This window comes from Pipistrellus hanaki (genome assembly GCF_964339955.1).
Source record: "Pipistrellus hanaki genome assembly, chromosome: 2".
In the NCBI taxonomy this organism is placed as follows: Eukaryota; Metazoa; Chordata; class Mammalia; order Chiroptera; family Vespertilionidae; genus Pipistrellus; species Pipistrellus hanaki.
This window is the reverse complement of record NC_140504.1, coordinates 91,440,681-91,465,406: the sequence shown is the minus strand read 5'-3', so window position 1 is coordinate 91,465,406 and position 24,726 is coordinate 91,440,681. Positions and strand designations below refer to the sequence as shown.

The window sequence follows — 24,726 nt, the reverse complement described above, 5'->3', positions numbered from 1 at the left end:
GTGAATTAATTATGGAATTCTTCTAGGTCCCTATGAGATATGTAAACATTATCATTCACATTTTACCAATGGGGAAGCTAGGGTCAAGGTCACAAGGCCAGCAAGTGGCGGAGGCAGAATTTAAAATGAAACCTTTTGATTACAGAGTCTACACTTCGCTAGTATGTTGCTCTGATTAAGGTGTGCTGTGGTTGTGGGTATGGGGAGATTATGGTGTTAACACAGAGACAGGAGGAAGCGACACTGGACTGATCATACTCCCCTGTTTCCTCGAGTTTCTTTTTCTTTGGTCCAGGTAATTTATTTGCTTCCATATTCCTCTGAATTTACCTTGTGGCAATGCCTTTGTAAGGGATATAAATGCCATATATGCCATGGATAATTTTTCAACTTCTATGTCTATATGCCAATTGACTGAAATTATAGTGGGAGCAATTCTGCTCCTTATTTAAAATCTAAATTCACCTACAATGCCCAAAGTTCCATAGTTTGAGTACAGTAGCCCCAACATCTCAAGACACCTTTATCTCTAACTCTGTATATTAGCTTAACATTCCTACACACTGCAGGTTCTTTGTCTGAACTCTTCTTCCTGAAATCCCTATATCTATTCTGCCTATGGCCTTTTGAATCAGTTCTGTATACTTTTTAGTATTTTTGTTTGTATATTTCACTTTTCCTAATAAACTCCTTTGGATTGGCGTAGGCAATCATCACTTGGTATCCATGGGGTATTGGTTCCAGAACCGCTCAGATACCCAAATTCGCAGCTCTGTTGAAGTCCCATATATAAAATGGCACAGTATACAATATGCATGTAAGCTACACACATCTTCCCACATACTTTATTTCTCCCTTACTAATACCTAATATATTGTAAATGTTATATAAATAACTGTGATACTGTATTGTTTAGGGAATAATGACAAGAAAAAGTCTGGACTGTTCAATAGAGATGCAAGCATAATGGGCCTAACTACATAGCACATGTCAGAAACAATGTAATTTTTTTTTTGGAATATTTTTTATCTGTGGTTGATTGAATCTATTGATGTGGAACCCATCGATATGGTGGGCCAACTATACTCAACATCTTTTGATGAAAAGCTCTTCATATCTAAGTTGCCACTAGCTGTCACAGAGTTGATATCTTTGGTAATCTTTTTATGAGAATCACATATGGGGAACAAAGATTTTTGACACTGCATATTCACCTGACAATGTGGTTTTATATAAGAAATACAGGGTGAGGCAAAATTAGGTTTACAGTTGTGAGTACATGAAACCCAGAGTTTATTCTTGTAGCATTATTTGTTAAAGTTTTTTTTAATTATTTTCCATATGAAAAACTGAAATCTACTTTTACCCTGCCTGTATACTAATAGTCTAAGGAAGCCAGGCACAAAATCACACATGAAGTATGAATCAATTTATGTATTTTTTTAAAAGGGACAATTTTTAAAAATATATTTTATTGATTTTTTACAGAGGGGAGGAGAGAGGGATAGAGAGTTAGAAACATCGATGAGAGAGAAACATCGACCAGCTGCCTCTTGCACACCCCCTACCAGGGATCTGCTGCAACCAATGTACATGCTCTTGACAGGAATCGAACCTGGGAGCCCTCAGTCCACAGACCGACGCTCTACCACTGAGCCAAACTGGTTTCAGCTAAAAGGGACAAATTTAAATTGTAGTGTTTTGTGAGGCATGAGACTAGCTAAATGAAGGATTTTATTAATAAAAAATATTATTTTTTTAGAGGAAAGAGAGAAACTGTGATTGGATAGGGTACACTTGGGGCTTCTGAGTTACTATTTCTTTTCCAGTACTTTAATATACATAATATTTTTCTTTGTTGATTAAGGTATTACATATGTGTTCTTATCCCACCATTGCCCTCCTTTCCTCTCTCCCCCTCATGCCCTTAACCCCCTGGTGTCTGTGTCCATTGGTTAGGATTATGTGCATACATACAAGTCCTTTGGTGATCTCTTATCCCCTTACCCCCACTCTCTCCTACCTTCCCTCTGAGGTATTGACAGTCTGATCAATGCTTCTATGTCTCTGAATCTGTTTTTGTTCATCACTTATGTTCATTATAGTCCATAAATGAGTAAAATCATATATTTATCTTTCTCTGACTGGCTTATTTCACTTAGTGTAATGCTCTTCAGTTCCATACATGCTGTTGCAAATGGTAAGAATTCCTTCTTTTTTTTTACTGCAGCATAGTATTCCATTGTGTAGATATACCACAGTGTTTTTAATTTATTCATCTGCTCATGGGCACTTAGGATGTTTCCAAGTATTAGTAGCTATGGTGAATTGAGCTGCTATGAACATACAGGGGTACATATATCCTTTCTTATTTGTGTTTCTAGTTTCTTGGGATATATTCCTAGAAGTGGGATCTCTGGGTCAAATGGGAGTTCCAATTTTAGGTGTTTGTTTTTTGTTTTGTTTTTTTATAAAGGCTGAGCAGTTAATGTTATCACTTTACTCAGTTCTTTTTTTTTTTAATATATTGTATTGATTTTTTACAGAGAGGAAGGGAGAGAGATAGCTAGAAACGTTGATGAGAGAGAAACATCGACCAGCTGCCTCTTGCACCCCCCCCCCCCCACTGGGATGTGCCTGCAACCAATGTACATGCCCGTGACCGAAATCGAACCCAGGACCTTTCAGTCTGCAGACAGACGCTCTACCGCTGAGCCAAACCGGTTTCGGCCCAATTTAGTTTTTTGAGGAGACGCCATACTGTTCTCCACAGTGGCTGCGCACCAGTCTACATTCCCACTAGCAGTCCATGAGGGTTCCTTTTTCTCTGCGTCCTCGCCAGCACTTGTAGTTTGAGGAATTAGTGACAGAAAAACTCATCTTCTTAAACATTGCATTTATGTTATTTTCAATTAAAAATTTTAAAAGTCTCTTTCAATAGATTTATAGGAGCATTTATTTTATACAAGTATTGTTGATCTGATTATATGCATTTTATGATTCTTGGCTGCTTTTCTTCTCAGGTTTAGGCATTAAAGAACCCTTGGGACATATAGATTTTTATCCAAATGGAGGAAAAAAGCAGCCTGGCTGTCCTAAATCAATATTTGCAGGTATATCAATAGTATTTTTACATGAATTACATGTGATTCAAAATGATGAAAGGAAATCAGTATATATTTTTTCTCCTCTTAAGGTATTTTGACCACTATTGCCCATGAATCAGGAGTTATTGGTGAAAAATGGTTAAGTTCTATCCTTCTTTGTAAAGTTCATGAATGAGAACTAGTACTTTATGTTTTTAGCAATTTTAGTTCTTAATTTTAACACTAGGAAAAGTTTTACATCATTGAAGGAGCACAGGTAGCCAAGTATCATATAACACAAGTCTGGCCTCACAATTTAATCTTTACTGTCACCGTAATATTGTATAAACACAGATTTATAACTTTGTTGTTTTGTGAATAAATAGCTGAGCAACTGCTCCAGGTGTGGGATTAGGCTAACTTCAGAGCCTTAGAGAGTAATGCTCTGAGTTGTACAGTAGTCAAGTAACACATTGCCAAATGCCACTGTAGCTACAGAAGTTTAGTCAAGGGGAGAAGGATGTGAGAAGTTGGCAAAGGAAAATAGACATGATAAAGTTTTAAAAAAAAATACTCACCTGAGAGTATATTTTTCCAGAGAGAGGAAGTGAGAAAGAGAAAGAGAGAGAGAAGTGATAGAGAAACATTGATCAGTTGCCTCCTATATTTGAGCAGGGATTGAACCAGCAACCTTTCGGTGTATATGACAGTGCTCCAACCAATTCAGCCACCTGGCTCGGGTGGGACATGATAAAGCTTTAATATTTTATGGACATATATGACATTGAGTAGAAATGTTAAGGGTGTAGGGTTAGAAAAGAGAGATGTATATACTAGTTATTAAGTATGATAGCACCATGTTTGAGTTTGTTAAATTATTGAAATTAAAATATTGCTGATAATGATTAGAAAAGTTTCTTATAAATATGTTATAAAGGGCATGTTAAACTTAAGTTTTAATTTGTATGACTTATTTAGTTGCTCACAATAACACTGCATTGTAGTCAATACTTTAATATTCATAAAACAGTATTGAGTAGAACTTAATTTTTAATTTTTCTCCAATTTTCTTGAACTTATTTTAATGCATCTACAATTCTTTTGCTTGATTTTTAACATGTAAGGAATGAAATTTTTTAAATGTGACCATCAGAGAGCCGTCCACTTATTCATGGCAGCTTTGGAAACAAACTGCAATTTTATTTCATTTCCTTGTCATTCATACAAAGATTACAAGACTGGTTCATGTGTGGATTGTGACAACTTTAAGAAGAATTCATGTCCTAGGCTAGGTAAGAGAGATTATTATAATTAGTATAATTCTTTGTGGGAAATGTATAGCATAATTGTATTAGTATTTTGCTGCTGTAAGTTTTCATATTTATTTGTATGCCAACATTTTATGGAAAAATTATCTGTGTAGTAACCAGAAAAAATAGTTCACTTTTTACTAAATATTTTTAATGTGTGTAGTGAAGGGAACTTGATAAACTGCCTTTCTATTCTTGATATAGTGGAAAAACTTAGTGGTTTCATGATGACCCATGTTCTTTATATTCAAGAGGACTTATTTTCTATTTGTCATCCATCTATATTTCCGCTAAAGAAAGAGACTGCTGAATTCTTAGTGACACTGAGATGTGTTTTTTTGTTGTTTTGGTTTTTGTTTTGTTTTTTAGTGTTAAGAGCAAGTGAAGAGGTATGAATCATAATCATTGTTAACTTTTCATTTGCTATTAACAAGTAGACATGACTCACACATGGTTCACACCTTCTGAAGTGTTAACTTTTCATTTGCTATTAACAAGTAGACATGACTCATACATGGTTCACACCTTCTACTTGATAAAGCTTGGTAAGAGCATTTAAGTGTTGCCACTTCTGAGAACTAAAGCCTGCCAGTGGGAAATTTAGTGAAAAAAGATTCCACATAAAAATAGAATGTTAGAGCTGGAAAGAATCTGAAAGGCAATTTGTTCAGAAATTCTAAAGAGAATAGCAGACCCCAAGCGTGTCATGAGCATGTAAACATCGGATCAGTGTCATGACAAGATCTGCCGGATATGTTTCCAAAGCCAAGGGGCTCAATTGAATGGGCAGCAATTACAAAGGCTAAATTGAACAGCTTCCTGCAATTTTCTTCAGCAGGAGTTTTGCACTGAAGTACAGAGAATTGCTACGGAGGGTAGGAAATAAACAAGCTTTGCCAGTTTTATTTTCTTGTAGTCAGTTCACAAGACATTTTGTAGAATTCGTTTTCTTCATACCTCATGTTGGGGGTTGCTTTTCTGGTCCCATTGCTTTTCCATATAAATAAGAAACCTCCTGTGAACATATGGATTGCTTCAGGGCACAAGTGAGAACTAGCATTAAACCTCTGAATTCCAAGTTAAGTATCCTTTCTACTATATTCAGATCTCAAATAGAGGTAGCAATATGAAAACAGACAAATACATGAGGAAGCATTTTAATATGTACATATTTGTATAATACACATTCCTTATAATGTATTGAAGTATGGAAGCAATCATATTTGGGTAAAAATTGCTATTTAATATTTTAACCTTGCTGTTTTTGGGTTCTGTACTCATTTAAAAGTTATTTTGATTTTCTGAACTTATATATGCTATCCCAGTACTCCATTGATGATGGTTTGAATATCCCATTGATTGTGATCTCACTGGTCATCGAAGCACTCAAAGCACATTCCTGGGGTCCAAGACAGTTCAATGATCCTAAATTGCCTCAGTAGCTACAGACTGTATTCCTGCTGATTCAGTGATCCCAGAATCTGGACAGCACAATTATTCTAAATTGTCCCGGTGGTCCCAGATAATGTGTTCCTATCGATTCAGTGATTCGGAGATACTTTAGGTAACTAACTTGCTCAGTTTCACTTCTGTAAAATCGCGAAACAGGTTCCTCATTCCAGGCCCAGAAAAGTAGTTGATAGTTTTGTGATATTCTGCCAATATAAGCCAGAAGTGGCATCTCGAGGCTGCGAGATTTAGAGCTTTAGCCCCTCATCAGCCGTTGGCTTTTAATAAATGACTCCATAATTTTACTTTTTATGAGGTGTCCTTTGTGAGATTCGGGGTACATCACAACAGTATGTATCTAAAATATGTATCATTTACATAATAGATAGTGCATATCAATACTACCTATACTTTATTATATTGTACATATGTATACATAGACAAAACATCTTTATATGAATGTGTATATAGAATTATTGAGGGAAGTACTCATAGAGCTAAGTTTAATGTTAAAGTTTTATCTAATTGATTTATTCTGATAACTTTACTAATAAGAATTACAGATACAATTCTGAACTTGTAATACAATAATGAAAATGTGTACAAATGGACTATAGACATACAGAGTATATTAAGTTCTGATAAGATTTCCAGAGAGTGGATTTATTTGTAAATCTTCAATTTAATACCAATTATTGTAATTTAAAATTGTGAAGTTATTTGAAAAGTTTTAAGTTATAAAAATCCATGAATAATTATAGCAATAATAATAATAATAATAATAATAATAATATGCATTGATGCTTTAGTTTCTTTAGGAAACTGAAGTTTTTACATGCTCTTTGATGGAAATCCAATTTCAAATGTTCTATTTCTCAAAATATCAGGTTATCAAGCTGAGCTATGGAAAGATGTTTTAGAAGAAAGAATGAAAACATCTCTTAGGACGACTGTGTTTTTGGATACTACTGGCATAAATCCATTCTGTAGTAAGTAAAAAAATTAAAAAATATATTTTTATTGATTTCAGAGAGGAAGGGAGAGGGAAGAGAGAAATAGAAACATCAATAATGTGAGAGAATCACCAATCAGCTGCCTCCTGCATGCCTCCCACTGGGGGTCGAGCCCACAACCTGTGCATGTGCCTTTGACCAGAATCAAGCCTGGGACACTTCAGTCCATAGACTGGTGCTCTATCCCCTGAGCCAAACCAGCTAGGCCAATAAGTCAACATTTTTAACAAATAAAAAATGATTTATCTTATATACTATTTTATATATTGTATTATCCAAAATATTCTTTCTACCAACTCAAATTTCATCGTGCACTTTCAAAAAACTTTGAAAGTTGTTAGAGGCAGTTCTACACATTTAAGTAAACAGTTGATTTTTTTTTTTTTTTTTTTTTTTTTTTTAGCTAAAATGAACATATGCTTTGGGTAATATTTTTCCAAGGAACCAATCAAGGTTCTTGTTTTTTTGCTGAAAAATTTGCATGACTATCCTTCCCATTTTTGGAGTTATGTCAGCATATAACAGTTGCAAGTATAAGACATTTATCTATGCTACTCCACACTTTTGGGAACCAAAATTAAACAATATAATTAAAAAATGCAAGTAAATAATAATTTTCTAACATATTTAGAATTAGGCAAGAGAAAAAATTTAAGAACAAGAGAGAATCTTTTAGAAATATATTATATAATGAATTTATGGGGTGATAGATAAGAAAGCAAAATTATTCTGTTTAGAGATGAAAAGCTTGAATTAGTTTATAAATGAATTTTTCTAATCACAATCATTGACTTTGGTTATTGAGGGATAACTTTTGGCCTCTGTGGTTTCAGGTAAGGAATCTTTTGTGACTCAAATTGGTGTTCTCCTGTAGGTAATTCATCTTTTTTCTTTGGCTGTTTTCAAGATTATATTCTTTATTTTTAATTTTCTAAACTTTAATAATGATATATCTTGGTAAGAATTTCTTTAGGTTTATCCAGTTTTACTCAACTTCTTGAATCTGTGTGAGTTTTTTTTTTTTTTTTTTTTGTTCTTTACCAAATTTAGAAAGCTTTCAGATATTATTTCTTTGAATATTATTTCAGTTCCACTCTCTTTTCTGTCCTCTTACACTCTGCTAACACACACATTACATCTTTGTTATGGTTCCACAGGTCCTGAGACTCTGTTCATTTTTTTTCCTTATTCTGTTTTTGCTGTTGTTCAGAATGAGTGGCAGATTTACTTGTCTTCAAGTTCACTGATTTCTATCCTGTCTCATTTCCACTCTACTATTGAGCATATCCAATTACTTTTTTATGTTGTTATATTTTTTATTTATGTAATTTCTACTTTGTTTTCTTTTATAGCTTCTATTTATTTGCTGAGAATTTTCTATTCCTTTATTTTTTTTTTTAAAAGACTGTGACTTTGAAGTATTTTTATGATGGCTTCCTTAAAATTCTTGTCAGATAATCCTGGCATCTGAGTCATCTCAGTGCTAGCAATAGTTTATTGTCTTTTCTCACCAAAGATGTGATTTTCTTTGTTGTAAGTATAATGGATAATTTTCAATCACATCCTGGACTTCTTGTCTATTATGTTAGGATTTTGAGTTATATTTAAATCTCTCTTTTAGCAGAACACATTGTTTAAATTTTTGCTTATGTATTCTGATGATGTAATTCTTTAGATTATAAAGTTTCAGGATTGTTATATTTCCCTGGCAATTTGCTTCTTTTTTGCTTTACATGTAAGAATGCATATTGCTTCAAAAACTATTGACTGGATTCTATCACAAGAATTTGCCTCATAGAGCTTTTGAATTGTGTGTCTTCTTTTCTATCTTCTACATTATATTCTGTATTATTTTATTTCACTTCTTACCTAACAATCAATATTTATTATGAATATTATTACTATATCAAATGCTCACTTATATTTAATCATTTCAATTTTTTACATTTTATCTTACCCTGTTTCACCCACTTTTTTCTTCTGGGTCTAACTTCTATCTTGCTGAAATAGATTCTTAATTACTTTTCACTACTAGCCCCTCTCCGTTTTTGTTTTGTGTTTTCTTTAAATGACCTTATCTTTCTCTTACTCTGCAATATAAAGTTAGTACAGGATAGAATTCTACATCGAAAGTTATTTTTGCTCAGCACTTTAAAGATATTTTTTTCATATAAATTTTTAAAAATTTATTGTCAATGCAATTATTCTATAAAGAAATCTGTGGTTTTCTTTTGGTTATATTTATCTATCTATTAATCTAGATATGATTTATTATCATTTTATAGTCTTAATGATCAGTCCCAGTCTCTATCAAAAGGAAAGAAAAAATATTTGTGCTATCAAAATAAAAATCTATTCTTCTATTACAGAAAATTTTTAACAATCAGCTCTTCTTCAAAATCTCTCCCATCAGAGAAAGTTGGATTTTTCCACCCAGAATTTATGTTCCATAATCCTGGAGCATTTTAAAAAATATATATTTTATTGATTTTTATACAGAGAGGAAGGGAGAGAGATAGAGAGTTAGAAACATCAATGAGAGAGAATCATCGATCAGCTGCCCTTGCACACCCCCTACCGGGGATGTGCCCGCAACCAAAGTACATGCCCTTGACCGGAATCGAACCTGGGACCTTTCAGTCCGTAGACCGACGCTCTACCGCTGAGCCAAACCGGTTTCGGCTTATAATCCTGGAGCATTTTTAATACAAATTGGAGAGAGGGGCCTCATCAAGTGGTGAATGTAAATTTAAATTCCATATTACTATATGGTATTTTATTTAGTTTCAGATAATTGTGTCTTTTTTTTTTTTTTTTTTTTTTTTTTTTTTTTTTTTTTTTTTTTTTTTTAGTTCACCTAAGACTATCTAATACAGCATTTTTCAACCGCTGTTCCGCGGCACACTAGTGTGCCGTGAGATGTTGCCTGGTGTGCCGTAGGTGCAGACAAGACAAGAATTTTATAATTTTTCACTATTTTGTTTACTTAATATTTCATAATAAAGTAATTATAAAATACTTTCTTTGTGTTTATTTGATTCCTATTCAAGAGAATTACTTTATATATAGTCAATATAGGCACGGAGTTAAATTTTTTAACATTTTCTAATGGTGGTGTGCCTCGTGATTTTTTTCATGAAACAAGTGTGCCTTTGCCCAAAAAAGGTTGAAAAACACTGATCTAATAAATAAAATACTGTGCAGGGATTTTTGTTTTAGCCTTATTACTTGTAGAAAATAAGCCTCTGTGGTCCATCTTCAGTGTAGTCAGCTTTTGGTGGGAATATACAAGCAGCATGCTTACCAGCCAGTTACTGAACCACAAGGCTTACACGAATAAAGTCCCAGGGCAAACTGTAGTAAGAACAAGGAATTGTGTATGTGACCAACAGCACCTATTCCAGGAAGACCTTCCCAGCACAGGGAGGTGGGGACAGCTAAAAAGATCCTCAGCCTACTTTTTGAATAACCCAATAGGAAACAAAAACACCTAGGTGACGTTCAGCGAAGAATGCTAACCCCATAGTACTCAACAGATAAGGAACCGGGGGAAAGACATCCGCGCTAGGGATAAATTGCGTGTGGTAACTGCTCAAAAGGGTGTGACTGCTCAACCAGATACCCGATGTTGCAAGACTGCCATTAAAAGTTTTGCTTTCGCTGCCTTTGTGTCTCCAAGTCTGAGTCTTTATTAGAATTCAGACAGGTTAGCATGTTTTTCATGTTACTTAACATCACATCTTCTGTTCCAGCATGGAAGTTGACACTTAAGCCTCGATTTTCATGCTACACCCAGTTCTTAAGTGCCTCCTAATATTCCCCTTCTTCATCTGAGCTTTGTTGTAATTTAATTTATGGATTGTACATCCAAAATGTCTAAGCGCTTTAGCAGATTGAAGGTTTATTCTGTAATATCTCAATATGTTATGCTGCCACAGTTCACATGAGCAAGTCTGCACATCTATCTTTTTTGGGTGAGATGAACCAACATATTTTGTCTAAAGCTGGGAAGTCACTTCAAAGTAAGAAGCATTCCTATATATCTCTTGTGTTAGAAATGGATGAGGTCCAATTATAAATCCGTTACCTTATTTGAGGAAGTACTAAGTATCAGACAAGAAGTTACATGTATTTCTCACAAGAAAATTTCATGCATTCTATGTCCTGTTTATATATTGTCCTTAGGGCATGGTGTTCGTTACTTGGGAAAACTCACAGAGGGTCAGAACTTTCTGTTCAGCCCATTCAATAAAGACTACTAGAGCCCGGTGCATGAAAATTCATGCTCTGGGGGGGAAGGGAGGGAGAGGTCCCTCAGCCCGCCTCCCCCGCTCACAGTCTGGGAGCCCTCAGGGGCAGGAGGCGACCTGGTTATCAGGGGAAGGTAATGTCCCATCATACCTCTTCTGCTGCCATTGCCAGCAGTGCAAGCCTCAGGCGGCCCTGGGTGGCTGGGCGGCTGACTCCCGAGGCTTGCCTGCACATCAGGTGTTGCCTGGACAGCTGACATCTGAGGCTTGCCTGCACCTGGGGCCAGCCCTGAGGAGCTGGGGGATGAGGGGCCTGAGGGACTCCAGAGGCAGGCGCTTGTAGCCGCCAGACCCGCCTGGGGGCGGGCCCAGCTGTGCCACACACCTTCCAACCCAGCAGGGCTGAGGGAACTGGGTGCTGCCATCTTGTGGCTGTGGGTGCTGCCATCTTTGTGAAGGCATGACAGTCAATTAGCATATTCCCTCTTTATTAGATAGGATAGTGGTAAGTTCAGAATCCTTGCCTCTGAAAGATATACTGTATCAATTTTTAATAGGAGCATTTTGAATAAGAACTACTATGAGATTAATCTACCTATGATTATTTAATTTTCATAGTTAATCCTAAATTACCAGTAAAATTGGGAATTATATTTGTCAAGCAAGCTTAGCTAGGACTATTACTTTGATAACTAGGGAACGTTATATTTACTTTATAGGTAATATATTTTAAAAAAATAGTTTAATTGACCTAAATTCTGAAAACTTTTGGTTTGAAGAAGAGTTAGTATTCACTAATTATTTGTTCATTTCTTCACCATATCGATGATGTCTGGCAGGCTTTGTCATTTCTCATTTTCAAGACTAGTTAAAAATTGATAATAAGTAAAATATATTATCCATATACCAAATAAGTGCCTCTTGAAATTATTTACATATATAATATGTACTTGTATATATATATACAAGTGTATCTGTGTTAAAATTGATAATAAGTAAAATATATTATCCATATACCAAATAAGTGCCTCTTGAGATTATTTACATATATAATATGTACTTGTATATATATATAGATATATATATACATGTGTATCTGTGTATGTGCCAAAACATTTATTTTAAAAATGTGAACTGTATTTTGTATTTTTGTTTTGTAGCTTATTATTTTGTTCTCAGTGTAATTGTTTTGGATAACACCATGAAGGATGGCTATATTACATTTAAATTATTAAACCAGCTTGGAAGGTTTGAAGAACCAAGGCTCTATAAGTAAGTATAATTTAATATTATTTTTACTCATAAATTAAATGTTTGGGCTTTTTTGAGGATCCAATTTGGAAGATAATCCAAATTGCGTGGATGTTCTGTGCAGGGCGCCTTCAAAGGCATGGAGATAGGAGTGTTCCTCATTTCAATAACAGCACAGACTGCAGTCATAGAGTAGTTGTTCCACACTTGCTAGGAAGGCAAATAAATTATAAGTCTTAATTACTTTTATAAACATCATGTTCTGTGCAAACACCATGAAATATTAATGTGTTTTATTTAAATACTCGAATTTATAATTTTTAAAATAAAGGAATATAAATATGGAACATGTAGCCATGGTAAATCTGTGCTTCTAAACCTGGCCAATTAATTTATGTTTTTATTAATAATTCTTTGCTAATAAATTTAGTCATGCTTTGGGATTTAAACTGTTTTAGATGCCAAGGAAGTAAGAGACTTCTACATGACCTTTTATTTCTCTTTTGAAAATTAAAATAGGAATATTTTCTTGCTGTAAAAAGCATGTCCTATTATATAGTAGCAAATTAGAATAATCTATAATTTTATCATCTAGGGATATTTAGATTTATCATTTGGTTTATAGCCAATTTCTACATTTTTCCTTCTTTAATTCCTCCTATATCTTGTTGTACATACCCTTGTGCACACACGTATTACTTTTTATTTAGCAAAATTATGATCTTATTACAAATTTGTTCTGTATCCTGATTTTTATATAAGCGTTATTGTGTGATCACTTCTCTATGTCATTATAATCACATACATTAGATATGCCTGGCCAGTGTGGCTCATGGTTGAGCATCGACCCATGAACCAGGAGGTGATGGTTGGATTCCTGGTGAGGGCATATGCCTGGGTTGTGGTCTACATCTCCAGTAGGGGGAGTGCAGGAGGCAGTTGATCTATGATTCTCTCTTGTCATTGATGTATCTATCTCTCTCTTCCTCTCTTTGAAATTAATAAAAACATTTAAAAATCACATATATTAAGTATAATACCAAATATATTATTATGCCAATATAGGATTTTAAACAGGGGATATTGATAACAGATATTCAGGTTGGAACGATGCCCCAAGTGGATGAATAATGGGGCAATTCGAGTGGAACATCAGAGAGGTGACTAGTATAATAATTGATATGATGTGGGCATAAACCCAGTAAGTGGGAATGGGTTTTTAGTATTTAAATAGATCTATTTTTATGATTAAACATGTGAAAATGAAGGAAATAAATAGATCTAGAGTGACTTCAAGTTTTAATCTTTATAACTAAATTATGGTGCCATTCACTGAGCTAGGATATATATGGTAAGGAACCAATTTAACCAGTCAATAAAAATTATTGAGAACTTCTGTAGGACAGGAACTGCACTAAAATTGGGGCTGAAATTTGGGGCAAATTATATATATATTTTTTTACATAACTTGTCTAGTACAACAGGTAGACTTTATAAATATATAATACAAATAAAATGCTGTTCATTATTTTTCTATTCAAACAATTTTAGTGAATATCCACATGGATGTAGGCACTGGGCTAAATGCTGAGGATGCTGAGATTAAAAAAAATAGATATGGTCTTACCCTCATTAAGCTTACAGCCTAATGAAGGATATAAGTATAATGATATAATTATTAAAATATGTAAATATAACCTATCCATTCAAAATGTCTTTAGAAACATATGTGTAAGGAAACATAAAATTGGGGATGAGGATTATGTAGTGGGGCCACTAAAAGTTTCTTTAAGGATGTTTTGCATTTATTGTTTGAGAATGAACTCATGAACTAGAGTTAGTCTGCTTTGCTGTATTCCAGGCAGAGACTCATACAAAAAAAGATCCTGAAGCAGGAGGGATCATAGGCCATTTCAGGGGCTGAAGGAAGTGTATTATATCTGCAAATGGAGGCAGGGAGAGAGGTAGAGAGCACCTAGGTTTTGTAGGTACTAGATTTGTAGGAAAATTTTCAGGATTTATATTTTAGTCACTGGGAAAATGAAAATCATTGATATGTTTTAACTGAGGCAATCTGCTTGGGTCAGGACTAGATTTTTATTTCGGAAAAACAGTTTGACTACAGTGGATTGAAAGCAGAAAAGACAGGATACTGTTGCAAGAATATAGGCAAGAAACAGTCTTGAGATAGAGGATTTGCAGTGGAGATGGAGAAATGAGGATTAATTCAAAACAGATTCAAGAGTTTTCACAGGTAAAGTCAGTAGGAATTTATGATAGATTAGATGGAGAGATTGAAAGAAAGGATAATATCAAAAGTGAACTCAAGTTGTCTGGTTTGGGCAACAGGCAGTGGTACAATTTAAAATGGTGAGGAAGTTTGTAAATTTAATGATTTTTTTTTTTAATGAGAGGTAGATGGTGTTGGGGAAGGTGTATTTTAGATTAATGTTCTGGGTACATAATAAATGCTCATAAGTACATAATAAATTGTACTTATTAAATACTAAATTTATTTTTCTTTTGAATCAGGCTTTTAGAATTATTCTTCTAATTCATAGTTGTTTTTTTTTTTTTATAAAATAGCAGAGAACAACAAAGGATTATTATTTGAATACCCACTCCATGATAGCTGTTCAGAAGTCTACAAATAGAAGCATAATTTTAGACAAATCAAAAATCTAAACATCTAGTTAGAAAGATAAAATTTCCCAATTTACCTCCCAAAAGTATTTCCAAATATTGTGTATGTGGATGTAAATGTTATTATTTATTATTTTGTTTTAAATTACTGTATAAATTATTTTAACAAATACTTTAACAAACACATTGTTTGGCCTTTTCCTAGAAAATTGGCCTCTTTCTGTCCTGCGTTGTTAATATTATATTGATTTTAGAGTGAAGTTATATTTCAAATTATTAATTGCTGAGTATATAAAATTTTATGTTTAGGAAGAACAAATCATTTTATAAACTTCAAGAAGTCAAGATTCTTGCTCAGTTTTTAAATGATGTTGTAAATATTTCAAGCATTGGTTTGGTATATTATCAGAGCTCCAACCAGCAATGTTCCACATGCCAATATAGTATCCAGCGTCTCATGTTAAAATCACTTACATATCCAGAAAGGTAAGAAAATTAAAATGTTATTTAAATATGTCATCTTTTAAACTTGAAAATATTGGCTTTCTAAAAAATGGTTTAAGAATTCATGTACTCAAATATTGGCTTATTGTGTATTTCAAGATGTATCTAAAAGGTGTAAAATCCATTCTGTTTCTTTATTTTATTTTATCTTATCTTATCTTATCTTATTTTATTTTATTTGGATGAGATTCATTGGAATTGCATTACCCAAGTGAGGGAAGACACACACAATTACTTCATAAGACATCTTTTCTTTTGTCTAACTTTATAACTCTTTATTTGAGAAGAAAAAAAAAATCTATTTTCATCTTCTGTATCTAAGATTCTACAGTTTGCTGGAGATTCAACCCCAAGAATATGCTGACAGGAGTGAGACTCTAGCATGTGCACAATAACAGCATGAGGACAATATGACTTTATACTCTAATTTTATAGTCACCTGTCTTGGCTTGTCAGTAATGTCACAAACATTTCAATCCAAAAATTATAACACCATCATTACTGTGTGGGTACCATTTTTTAAAGACAAGAGACTATTGGTATTTTTCTAAGGCCATTTAATATATTCTTGTTCACCTGTCCTCACAACCAAAGAGGTCTTCCCTCTATCCTTGTCCACATGGTGTGGATGCACATGTTCTCCATGGCAGAATCCGTATTTCCACAAAACACTCATTTGAAGCATTTAGAACTACTGAGAGATCTTTAATGATCTGATCAACTGCCAATATGAATATTTGAATTGTTCTAATGTTGTGCATCAATCAAGATAGGTTTTTGGATTGCTAGAAATCTCTCTTTAGCTGATTGCAGCACATCAACTTATTTCTCTGTATGTTTCCGTGTTGATATATTTGATTTCCTAAATGCCTTTCTATGAATGTTGAACTTAGTAAGAATTTTTTAATAATCCTGTATAATAAAGAGGTAATATGCAAATTGACCATCAAACTCTCATACAAGATGGCCACCCCCATGTGGTCACAAGATGGCCCACCACAAGAGGACCTGCAGGGGAGGGCAGTTGGGAATGACCAGGCCTGCAGGGGAGGGCAGTTAGGGGTGACCAGGCCAGCATCAGAGGGCAGTTGGGTTGACCAGGCCAGCAGGGGAGGGAAGTTGAGGGTGATTGCACCAACAGGGGATGGTAATTGGGGGCAATCGGGCTGGCAAAGGAGTAGTTAGGCATCGATCTGGCTGGCAAGCAGAAGCAGTTAGGGCAGTTAGGCAGGCAGGCAGGTGAGCGGTTGGGAGCCAGCAATCCCAGGTTGTGAGAGGGATGTTCGACTGCCAGTTTAGGCCTGATCCCTCAGGACTTCTCTAGAGGGGTCCTGGATTGGAGTGGGTGCAAGTTGGGCTGAGGGGATTCCCCTCCAGCCCCTCTGTGCACAAATTTTGTGCACCAGTCCTCTAATATGTAGTTTCTCTTCCTTACGATTTTTCTAATATTTTGTTTTCTGTAGCTTACTTTATTATAAGAATACAGTATATAAAACATGTAAGATACAAAATATGTGTTAATTGACTGTTCACATTATCTATTAGTAAGGCTTCTGATCAATAGTATGTTATTAGTAGTTAAATTTTAGGAGGGTCAAAAGTTAAGCACAGCCCAGCTGGTGTGGCTCAGTGATTGAGCATTGAACCATGTGCCCAGAGAGTGCTGGTTCCATTCCTGGTTGCAGGCTTGATCCCTGGTGGGAGTGTGCAGTAGGCAGCTGATCAATGTTTCCCTCTCTCTTCCCCTTATTTCCTCTCTCTCTCTAAAAATCAACATATTTTTTTAAGTTAAACAGATTTTTGACTGCTCAGTGTACCTGTACTCCTAATCCCTGCATTGTTCAAGAACAACTGTATTTTTATAATTCCCAAAAGCTAGGTTTAAAGAAGTCAGGGTTGTTGCACCATCCTATTCTCCCCCATTAATACTTCTGTGAACATAAGAAATGTGAGTATGCCTAATATATGGTGATGGAAAATGGTTTGACTTTGGGTGTGTGCAAATAGTGCAATATACTGATCTTTTATCATAAAAATGCACACTTTAAACTTATATGCCTCTATTACACAATGTCATCTCAACAAACTTAGTAATTAAAAAATCCATAAATAAAAAGAAAGGTGAGTATGAACAGTGAAGTTAGAGACTATAGTTACACTTTCTGTTTCTGGCATTTAGATGTAAATAATGCATATTGTCCATGAATAAAGTCTTCTTCCTATATATCATAAATGGAAAGAGAAACAAAAAAGATAATTCCATAGTGTAGAAGATAATTCCATTCCATGTAAATCTTGGCCAGACACAAGACATTTAGCTAGAATCTCTGCACATAATACAGAACAGAAGCTTTATAAGAAAGATACATTTAGTTTAATACATGTGAACAGTAAAAAGATCCAAAGGCAATCCACCCATGTGTATCTAGGCAAATGCCAGAACTGGATACGCTTGTTTAAATATTTGTAGAATCGTGGGGCTCATTCATTGCAGTAGCTTCAAGGGTCACTGCTCATATAGATAACAATTGACCGTAATGTCTCTGAAGCTTTGCAATATTGTAGATCTGATTATAAGCAATTTTCTCTTTCTAACTGTAAGTCAACTGCTGCCATCTTTTGTAGAATACTCAACTTACTTTTTTTCTTTATTGTTGGATGCTTCATTTTTTCTCAATGTTTGCTTATCAGAAACACTGGCTATACGTAGACATGCATTTGAACTCTTCCCTTGTTTTATATTCATAGAAGAAATATCAAGGTGGGAGAACCTTTTCAAATCTTCCCCTTCACTTCATGATGCTCTCTCTGATACAGAAAGTTGGTGAGTTTACAGACAGCCATTGCTCTCTGAGCACTTCTCTTTTTTAAGTGACTTATTATAAGGGGAAAGGAAACGCAGACAGATGTGACCACTGTTATATCTGACTCATTATCTTGTTAATTAAGGGTTATATAGAGACATTATATACAACTCATTCATTAGGTGAAGTCATAGGTATTTGCCACAGCGAAAAGGATAGCTTTAATTGTAATTTTAAATATATTTTATTGATTTTTTACAGAGAGGAAGGGAGAGAGATAGAGAGCTAGAAACATCGATGAGAGAGAAACATCAACCAGCTGCCTCTTGCACACCCCCTACTGGGGATGTGCCCACAACCAATGTACATGCCCTCGACCGGAATCGAACCTGGGACCTTTCAGTCCCCAGACTGAAGCTCTACCATTGAGCCAAACCGGCTTCGACCATTAATTGTAATTTTAATGTAACTAGACTATGAATATTTACTAAATTTACAAAATGTAAGTACAATTATTTTCTACTCGGGGAATAAAACACAATGGAAATGCATTGTAGTGTTTAGCACTGCTGGCTGGAGATACTAACAGATGCTTAGACAAAATGTATGCTTTAGGTTTAATTACCTAGATAATTGTCATAACCATTTAGTTGCTTTTCCTATTTAGATCTGTCCAAACAGATAATGTGCAATTAATGAGGATTAGCACTGCCAAATTATTGGGAACATGCGTAATAAAAATGCGAGGCCTTATGGTACAGATTAAACTGCTAAGCACTCAACCAGTAATTATCTCCCTGAAATAGACTCTGATCGAGACTGCAACATAATTCTCCTCTACGTTTTTCCAATAGAGCAGCGCCTTCGAATGTAGGGACTGAGAAAGATGTTCATAGTGGAGGGACATGGTATGACTTCCCAAGATGGACTAAAGCTACCTTTAAAAATGTAACAGTAAAATGTACTCTTTTAGGCATAGAGTTCCATGAGTTTGGCAAATTCATAGTCTTATAACCACCACCACCATCATGACCCAGAGCATTTCCATCATTCACAGAAACTACCTTCTTCTGTTTTTTGTTTGTTTGTTTGTTTGTTTTGTTTTGTTTTCAACATCATTCACCTCTCCTTCTCCCTGGCAATCACTGTACCTGGTTTTGCCTTTTTCAAGACATTATATAAATGGAATCAGATAGTTGTAGCCTTTTAAGTATGGCTTCTTTCACTTAGCTTCATACGTTTAAAATGTACCCATATTGTTTCTGATATCAATGGAAATTTTGGATGAATAGCACTTTATTATGGTTATGCCAGAGTTCATTTATCCATTCACCATTCACCATGGTTTATTCACAGTTTTTGATATTTGTCTCTGAATAATGCCAACATAAATATTTGCATGCAGATTTTCATGTGAACATAAGTTTTTATTTCTGCTGAGTAAATATATATCAATGAGATTGCTGGGTCATATTTTAAGTATATGTTTGTCTTTATAAGAAACTTCCAGATTGCTTTTTTTTTAAGTGATTGTAAATTTTGCATTCCCACTGACACATCAGAATTCCACTGTTCTCCTGCACCCAAAACTATATGTTTGCCAGGTTTATTGTTTTGTTTCTGTTTTCACTATTCTAATAGGTATTGAGATATCTCTTTGTGTTTTTAATTTGCATTTCTCTAATGTCAAATTATGTTGATGACCTCTGACACTTTATTAAGGGTATTAACATCTTTTAACTTAATATGATTATTAAAGTGGTTGGTTTCAATTTATCATCTTGCTATTTTGTTTTAGTGTTTTCCTATCTGTTCTTTGTTTCCATTTTTCTCATTGTCTGCCTTCTATTGTGTACATTGAGTAGCCTTATGCTTCCATTTTCTCTTTTGTAAGTTTATTATCTATAACACTTTAAAAATTATTTTAGAGGTTTATTGCAGTCTACCTTCAAGTGAATTTTACCACTTAATGTGTAGCATAAAAACTGTATAATAATGTAATTCCATTTCTTCCATTCTAGCTTTTGTTTTGTTGTTGGCATACATTTTACTTGTACATATGCTAAAAATTCCAAAATGCAAAGTCTCATATTTTTAAAGAGTAAAACTATTAAAATAATATAAGTAATTAGGAAAACTCATATATTTATCCACCTAGTTATCTTTTCTAGTGTACTTCTAAACCTTATGTTGATGTATACTTTCATGTGGTATAAATTATATTTTGACCAAAGGATTTCCTTTAAATTTTTTTGTAGTATGGGTCTGCTGGTTAATTTTTTTTTCAGACTTTTGTCTAAAAAAGTTTTAATGCCTTCTTTTAAAAGATAATTTACCTGGTTATATAATTCTAGTTTGATATATATATTTTTTACTTTGACTTTAAAGATCTTGCTGTGCTGTCTGCTACCATGAATTTATTCTAATGAGAAATTTCTTACTATCCTTCCTTTGTTCCCATGAAGAAAATATGCCTTTTCCCCCCTCTGGCTAGTTTCAAGATTTTCTCATCACTAATAAAGAGTTTGATTATGTGACATGTAATTTTACTCATACCTCTTGCATTTTGAGTTTTTGACCTCTTGGGTGTATGATCTTATAGATTTTATCAAGTTTTATTAAAATTTGTAACTATTTTTTGAAATATATTTTTCTGTGTCCTTTCTCCCTTCGGTGACTATTTCAAGTTTATTAGGCTGATTGAAATTATCCCACAGCTCACTGATAGTCTGTTAATTTTTAAATTTGGTTCCTTTTTTACTTCATTTTGAATATATTTTGTTGCAGTATCTTTAAGACCACTATTCTTTTCTTCTAGAATGTCTAATCAGATATGAATCTCATCCAGGGTACTTTTTATATCAGAGATTATAATTTTCACCTCTAAAAATTGGATTTGGGTTGACTTTTTAAATCTTTAATGCCTCTACTTAACTATTTGAATGCATGGAATACAGTTATAATAATTCTTTTAATGTTCTTGCCTATTGTTTCTTATATTTGTGCTACTTCTGGGTTAGTTTCAATTAATTGACCATCATGTGGCTCTATTTTCTTGCTTCTTTGCATTCTTGGTAATTCTAATATTATAAATATGTGAATAGCAGAATCACTTAATGACTGAGGTAATTTATCCATTAGTAAATTTAATGACATATTTGTCCTAGTATGGCAAGTTAAAAAATGAGGTGTAGCCCTGGCTGGGTGATTAAGTTGGTTGGAGTATCATCTTGTACAAGAAAAGGTTGCAGGTTTGATTCCCAGTCAAGGCACCTACCTAGGTTGTGGGTTTGAAGCCCAAACAGAGCATGTACTAGAGGTAACTGATCACTGTTTCTATATCACATTGATGTTTTTCTCTCTCTGTCTTTCTGTATCTATCTCTCTATTAAAATTATTTCAAAAAAAAAAAAACCACAAAAAACAACAACAACATTTAGTCACATGTGAACTTAAAAAAAATGAGGTAGAGGAGATCCAAAATACTGAAGGCACATTCAGTGAATAAAGGATGTAGCAGGAAATATAATTGATATAAGTATAGATAAATTTGACTGGGGAAGCGGTTAAGTCATTATCTACTTAATTCTTAATAATGGAAAAAGGATGAATCTGATTTTTCAATTATATTCTGGTCTCTAATCTATAATAATAAAAGCATAATTTCTAATTAGACCAGACGTCTTTCTGGATAACCTTCCAGATGAAACCAGGGCTGCAAGAGAAACCTGGGTCCCAGGTGCCTGCCAGCAGCTGCAGTGAAGCCCGGGTCCTGGGTGCCAGAGGGAAGCCAGTGCTGGCAGCTGGGGGGAAGAAAGGTCTACTCTTGCACAAATTTTTATGCACCAGGCCTCTAGTAATGTAATAAAATATATTTTTGCTAAATCTAAAAAAACCTTATGAGATTAAAGTATTTTACACTTACTCCTATATTTTTCTATCTAATAAAAGGTAATATGCAAATTGACCAAATGGTGGAATGACCGTTTGCTATGACACACACTGACTACCAGGGGGAAGACGCTCAATGCAGGAGCTGCCTGCTAGAGGTCAGTGCGCTCCCACAGGGGGAGCACCACTCAGCCAGAAGCCAGGCTCATGGCTGGCAAGTGCAGGGGTGGTGGCGGGAGCCTCTCCCACCTCTGCAGCAGCACTAAGGATGTCCAACTAACAGCTTAAGCCCACTCCCTGTGGGCCTAAGCCCTCAGTCGGATATCCATGAGGGCTCCTGAACTGTGAGAGGGCACAGGCCAGGCTGAAGAAACCCCCCTTCCATGAGTGCATGAATTGCATGCACTTGTCTGTAGTCTCTAATAATAAAAGTGAAATATGCAAACGGCCAAATGGCAGAACAGTAGAACGACCATCTGGACATCCTTCCAGACAACCATATGGATGACCTTTTGGATGAAGCCAGGGCTGCAGCTGTGGGATCGAGGCAGCCACCCTGGCTGCGAAGGCCTACTCTTGCACGGATTATGTGCATCGGGCCTCTAGTTAACAATAAAGTTTAAACATACTTTTATTATTTTAAATGTAAAATACTGTAGTATTGTATATCAGCTTTTATAATTAGATATGAATGCCTATATTTTATCATTTTCAAATATATTAGAGAAATAGAAAATAGTTTTATTTAAAAATGGAATAATTTAACCTTTCTGTTGAATATTTTAAAACTTTATTCAATGATGTCTTAACTAAGCTAGAAGAAGACAGGGAGCAATGTGTCTCTTGAACTAGATAAATGAAAATGAACAATAAAGGTGAACTACCAGCACCTATGAAGTTGAGTTACCCTTTTTTCCTTGATCACATTCTACTGCTAATACAGAAAATTTCTATTTATTGCTACCATTTCTTTCTTTAGCTACTTTTCTGAACCTTTGCCAATCTTGTCTTATTCTAGTTAATTACTTTTTTGAAGGTTTTCAAGATATTAGCAAGAATATAACTAGACAAGATGCCTGATTTACTTGACTTCTCAAAAATCTTCAAATATCAATTATACAAACTCTCCAAGATATAGAATAGTTTACACATTATTATTTCCACTTGAGTAGGTGGCAAAGAAAATTGATTAAATTATTTTTCAGCATTTGTCTATGCTATTCAACCTAACTCTTCCACAGTGATGATCAATGATATATGAGGTGGCCTGACTACTGAGACGAGTTCAGTTTTCAGTTATTCAGTTATTTGAGTATCCAATAACATCTACCATACAGTATAAATATTCCAATGAAGCAGCAAAGAGAGAAGTAGAAACACACAGAATCTCCCTGCCCAGCCTCCACCCACACTGTGTCTACTTCATCCCAGTATAGCCCAATGAGAATGGAGATCATGATGTAGGTGTGTTCCAACTCCCAACATTTGGAGAACTAGTTAGTTATATGCATAACATAATCTAATATTTATGAGAAAGAAACTTTGTTGTTTTACCAAGAAATTTTTTTCTTTCTCTTTTTCTCTCTCACAGACCCCCACTCTGCAAGTATGATATTATACTTAAAGAAAATGAGGAGGTATTTCTCAATCTATGTACCTGTAAACCAGAGGAAATATAGCATGCCTTCTTACATCAATTGTAACTACTTGTTTGTGAAATAAGAAAGTTGTAAATGGGAACAGTATAATCAGTATTTCTTTTAGAATGTACTGTTCAATCTGGGATTCAGATATTTCTACTTCTTAAAAATTTTTTTAAGAATAAAAAATGTACAAAAATTTAAAAAATGCATATGGCAAATCATTCTGACTATATTCTAAAAGCTGTTTATTTCTGTTTACCTCAACCAACTGTTTATCATTTGATATTTCCCTTAATTACTTATCCTATATAATAAAAGCCTAATATGCTAAGTATCTGATCGTCTGGTCATCCCTTCAACCAATAGAAGTGTAATTTAGTAATGATATGCTAAGGCTGCTCAACTGCTCACTATGATGTGCACTAACCACCAGGGGGCAGACAGTCAATTTTTAGAGAGAGACAATGGCCACCAGGGGGCAGATGCTCCAACTGGTAGGTTAGCTTGCTGCTGGGGTCTGGCCAGCCCCATCCCCAATTGGTCCCCCCCACCAGACCTAACCCATGCATGAATTTGTGCACCAGGCTTCTAGTTAATAGATAATATGTCTTTAGAAAGAAGAGGAGCACAATCTAAACCTTCTCCACTTCTCAGATGGCAATGATAAAATAAATAAATATTTTAAAATTGTAATTGTAAATTTGTTACTTGGAAAAGTCACTTGGATTAATACAAATCTTATAAACACAAATACACCTTCTGTCTAGGGGTCTATTTAGCATTTTTATGATGCTTTGTACATAAATATTTTGTTCCTATGGAGCATAATAATCTACGGGTCCATAATATTTAAGGACAAATCTTAGGTCCACTACTACTGAT

The 24,726-nt window shown here is 34.5% G+C and overlaps 1 protein-coding gene across 1 annotated transcript in view; it reads left to right on the top strand.

The window, feature by feature from the left end:
- Nucleotides 1-24,177, top strand: part of LIPI (lipase I) — a 43,335-nt gene extending 19,158 nt beyond the window's left edge. Inside the window, exons 5-10 of the mRNA XM_084875957.1 lie at nt 3,024-3,113; nt 4,211-4,378; nt 6,733-6,834; nt 12,269-12,380; nt 15,312-15,488; nt 23,793-24,177. Coding sequence (XP_084732083.1) covers nt 3,024-3,113; nt 4,211-4,378; nt 6,733-6,834; nt 12,269-12,380; nt 15,312-15,488; nt 23,793-23,880 — 737 coding nt within the window. The 3' untranslated portion in view covers nt 23,881-24,177. The remainder of the gene's footprint in view (nt 1-3,023; nt 3,114-4,210; nt 4,379-6,732; nt 6,835-12,268; nt 12,381-15,311; nt 15,489-23,792) is intronic.
- The last annotated feature ends 549 nt before the right edge of the window (nt 24,178-24,726 follow it).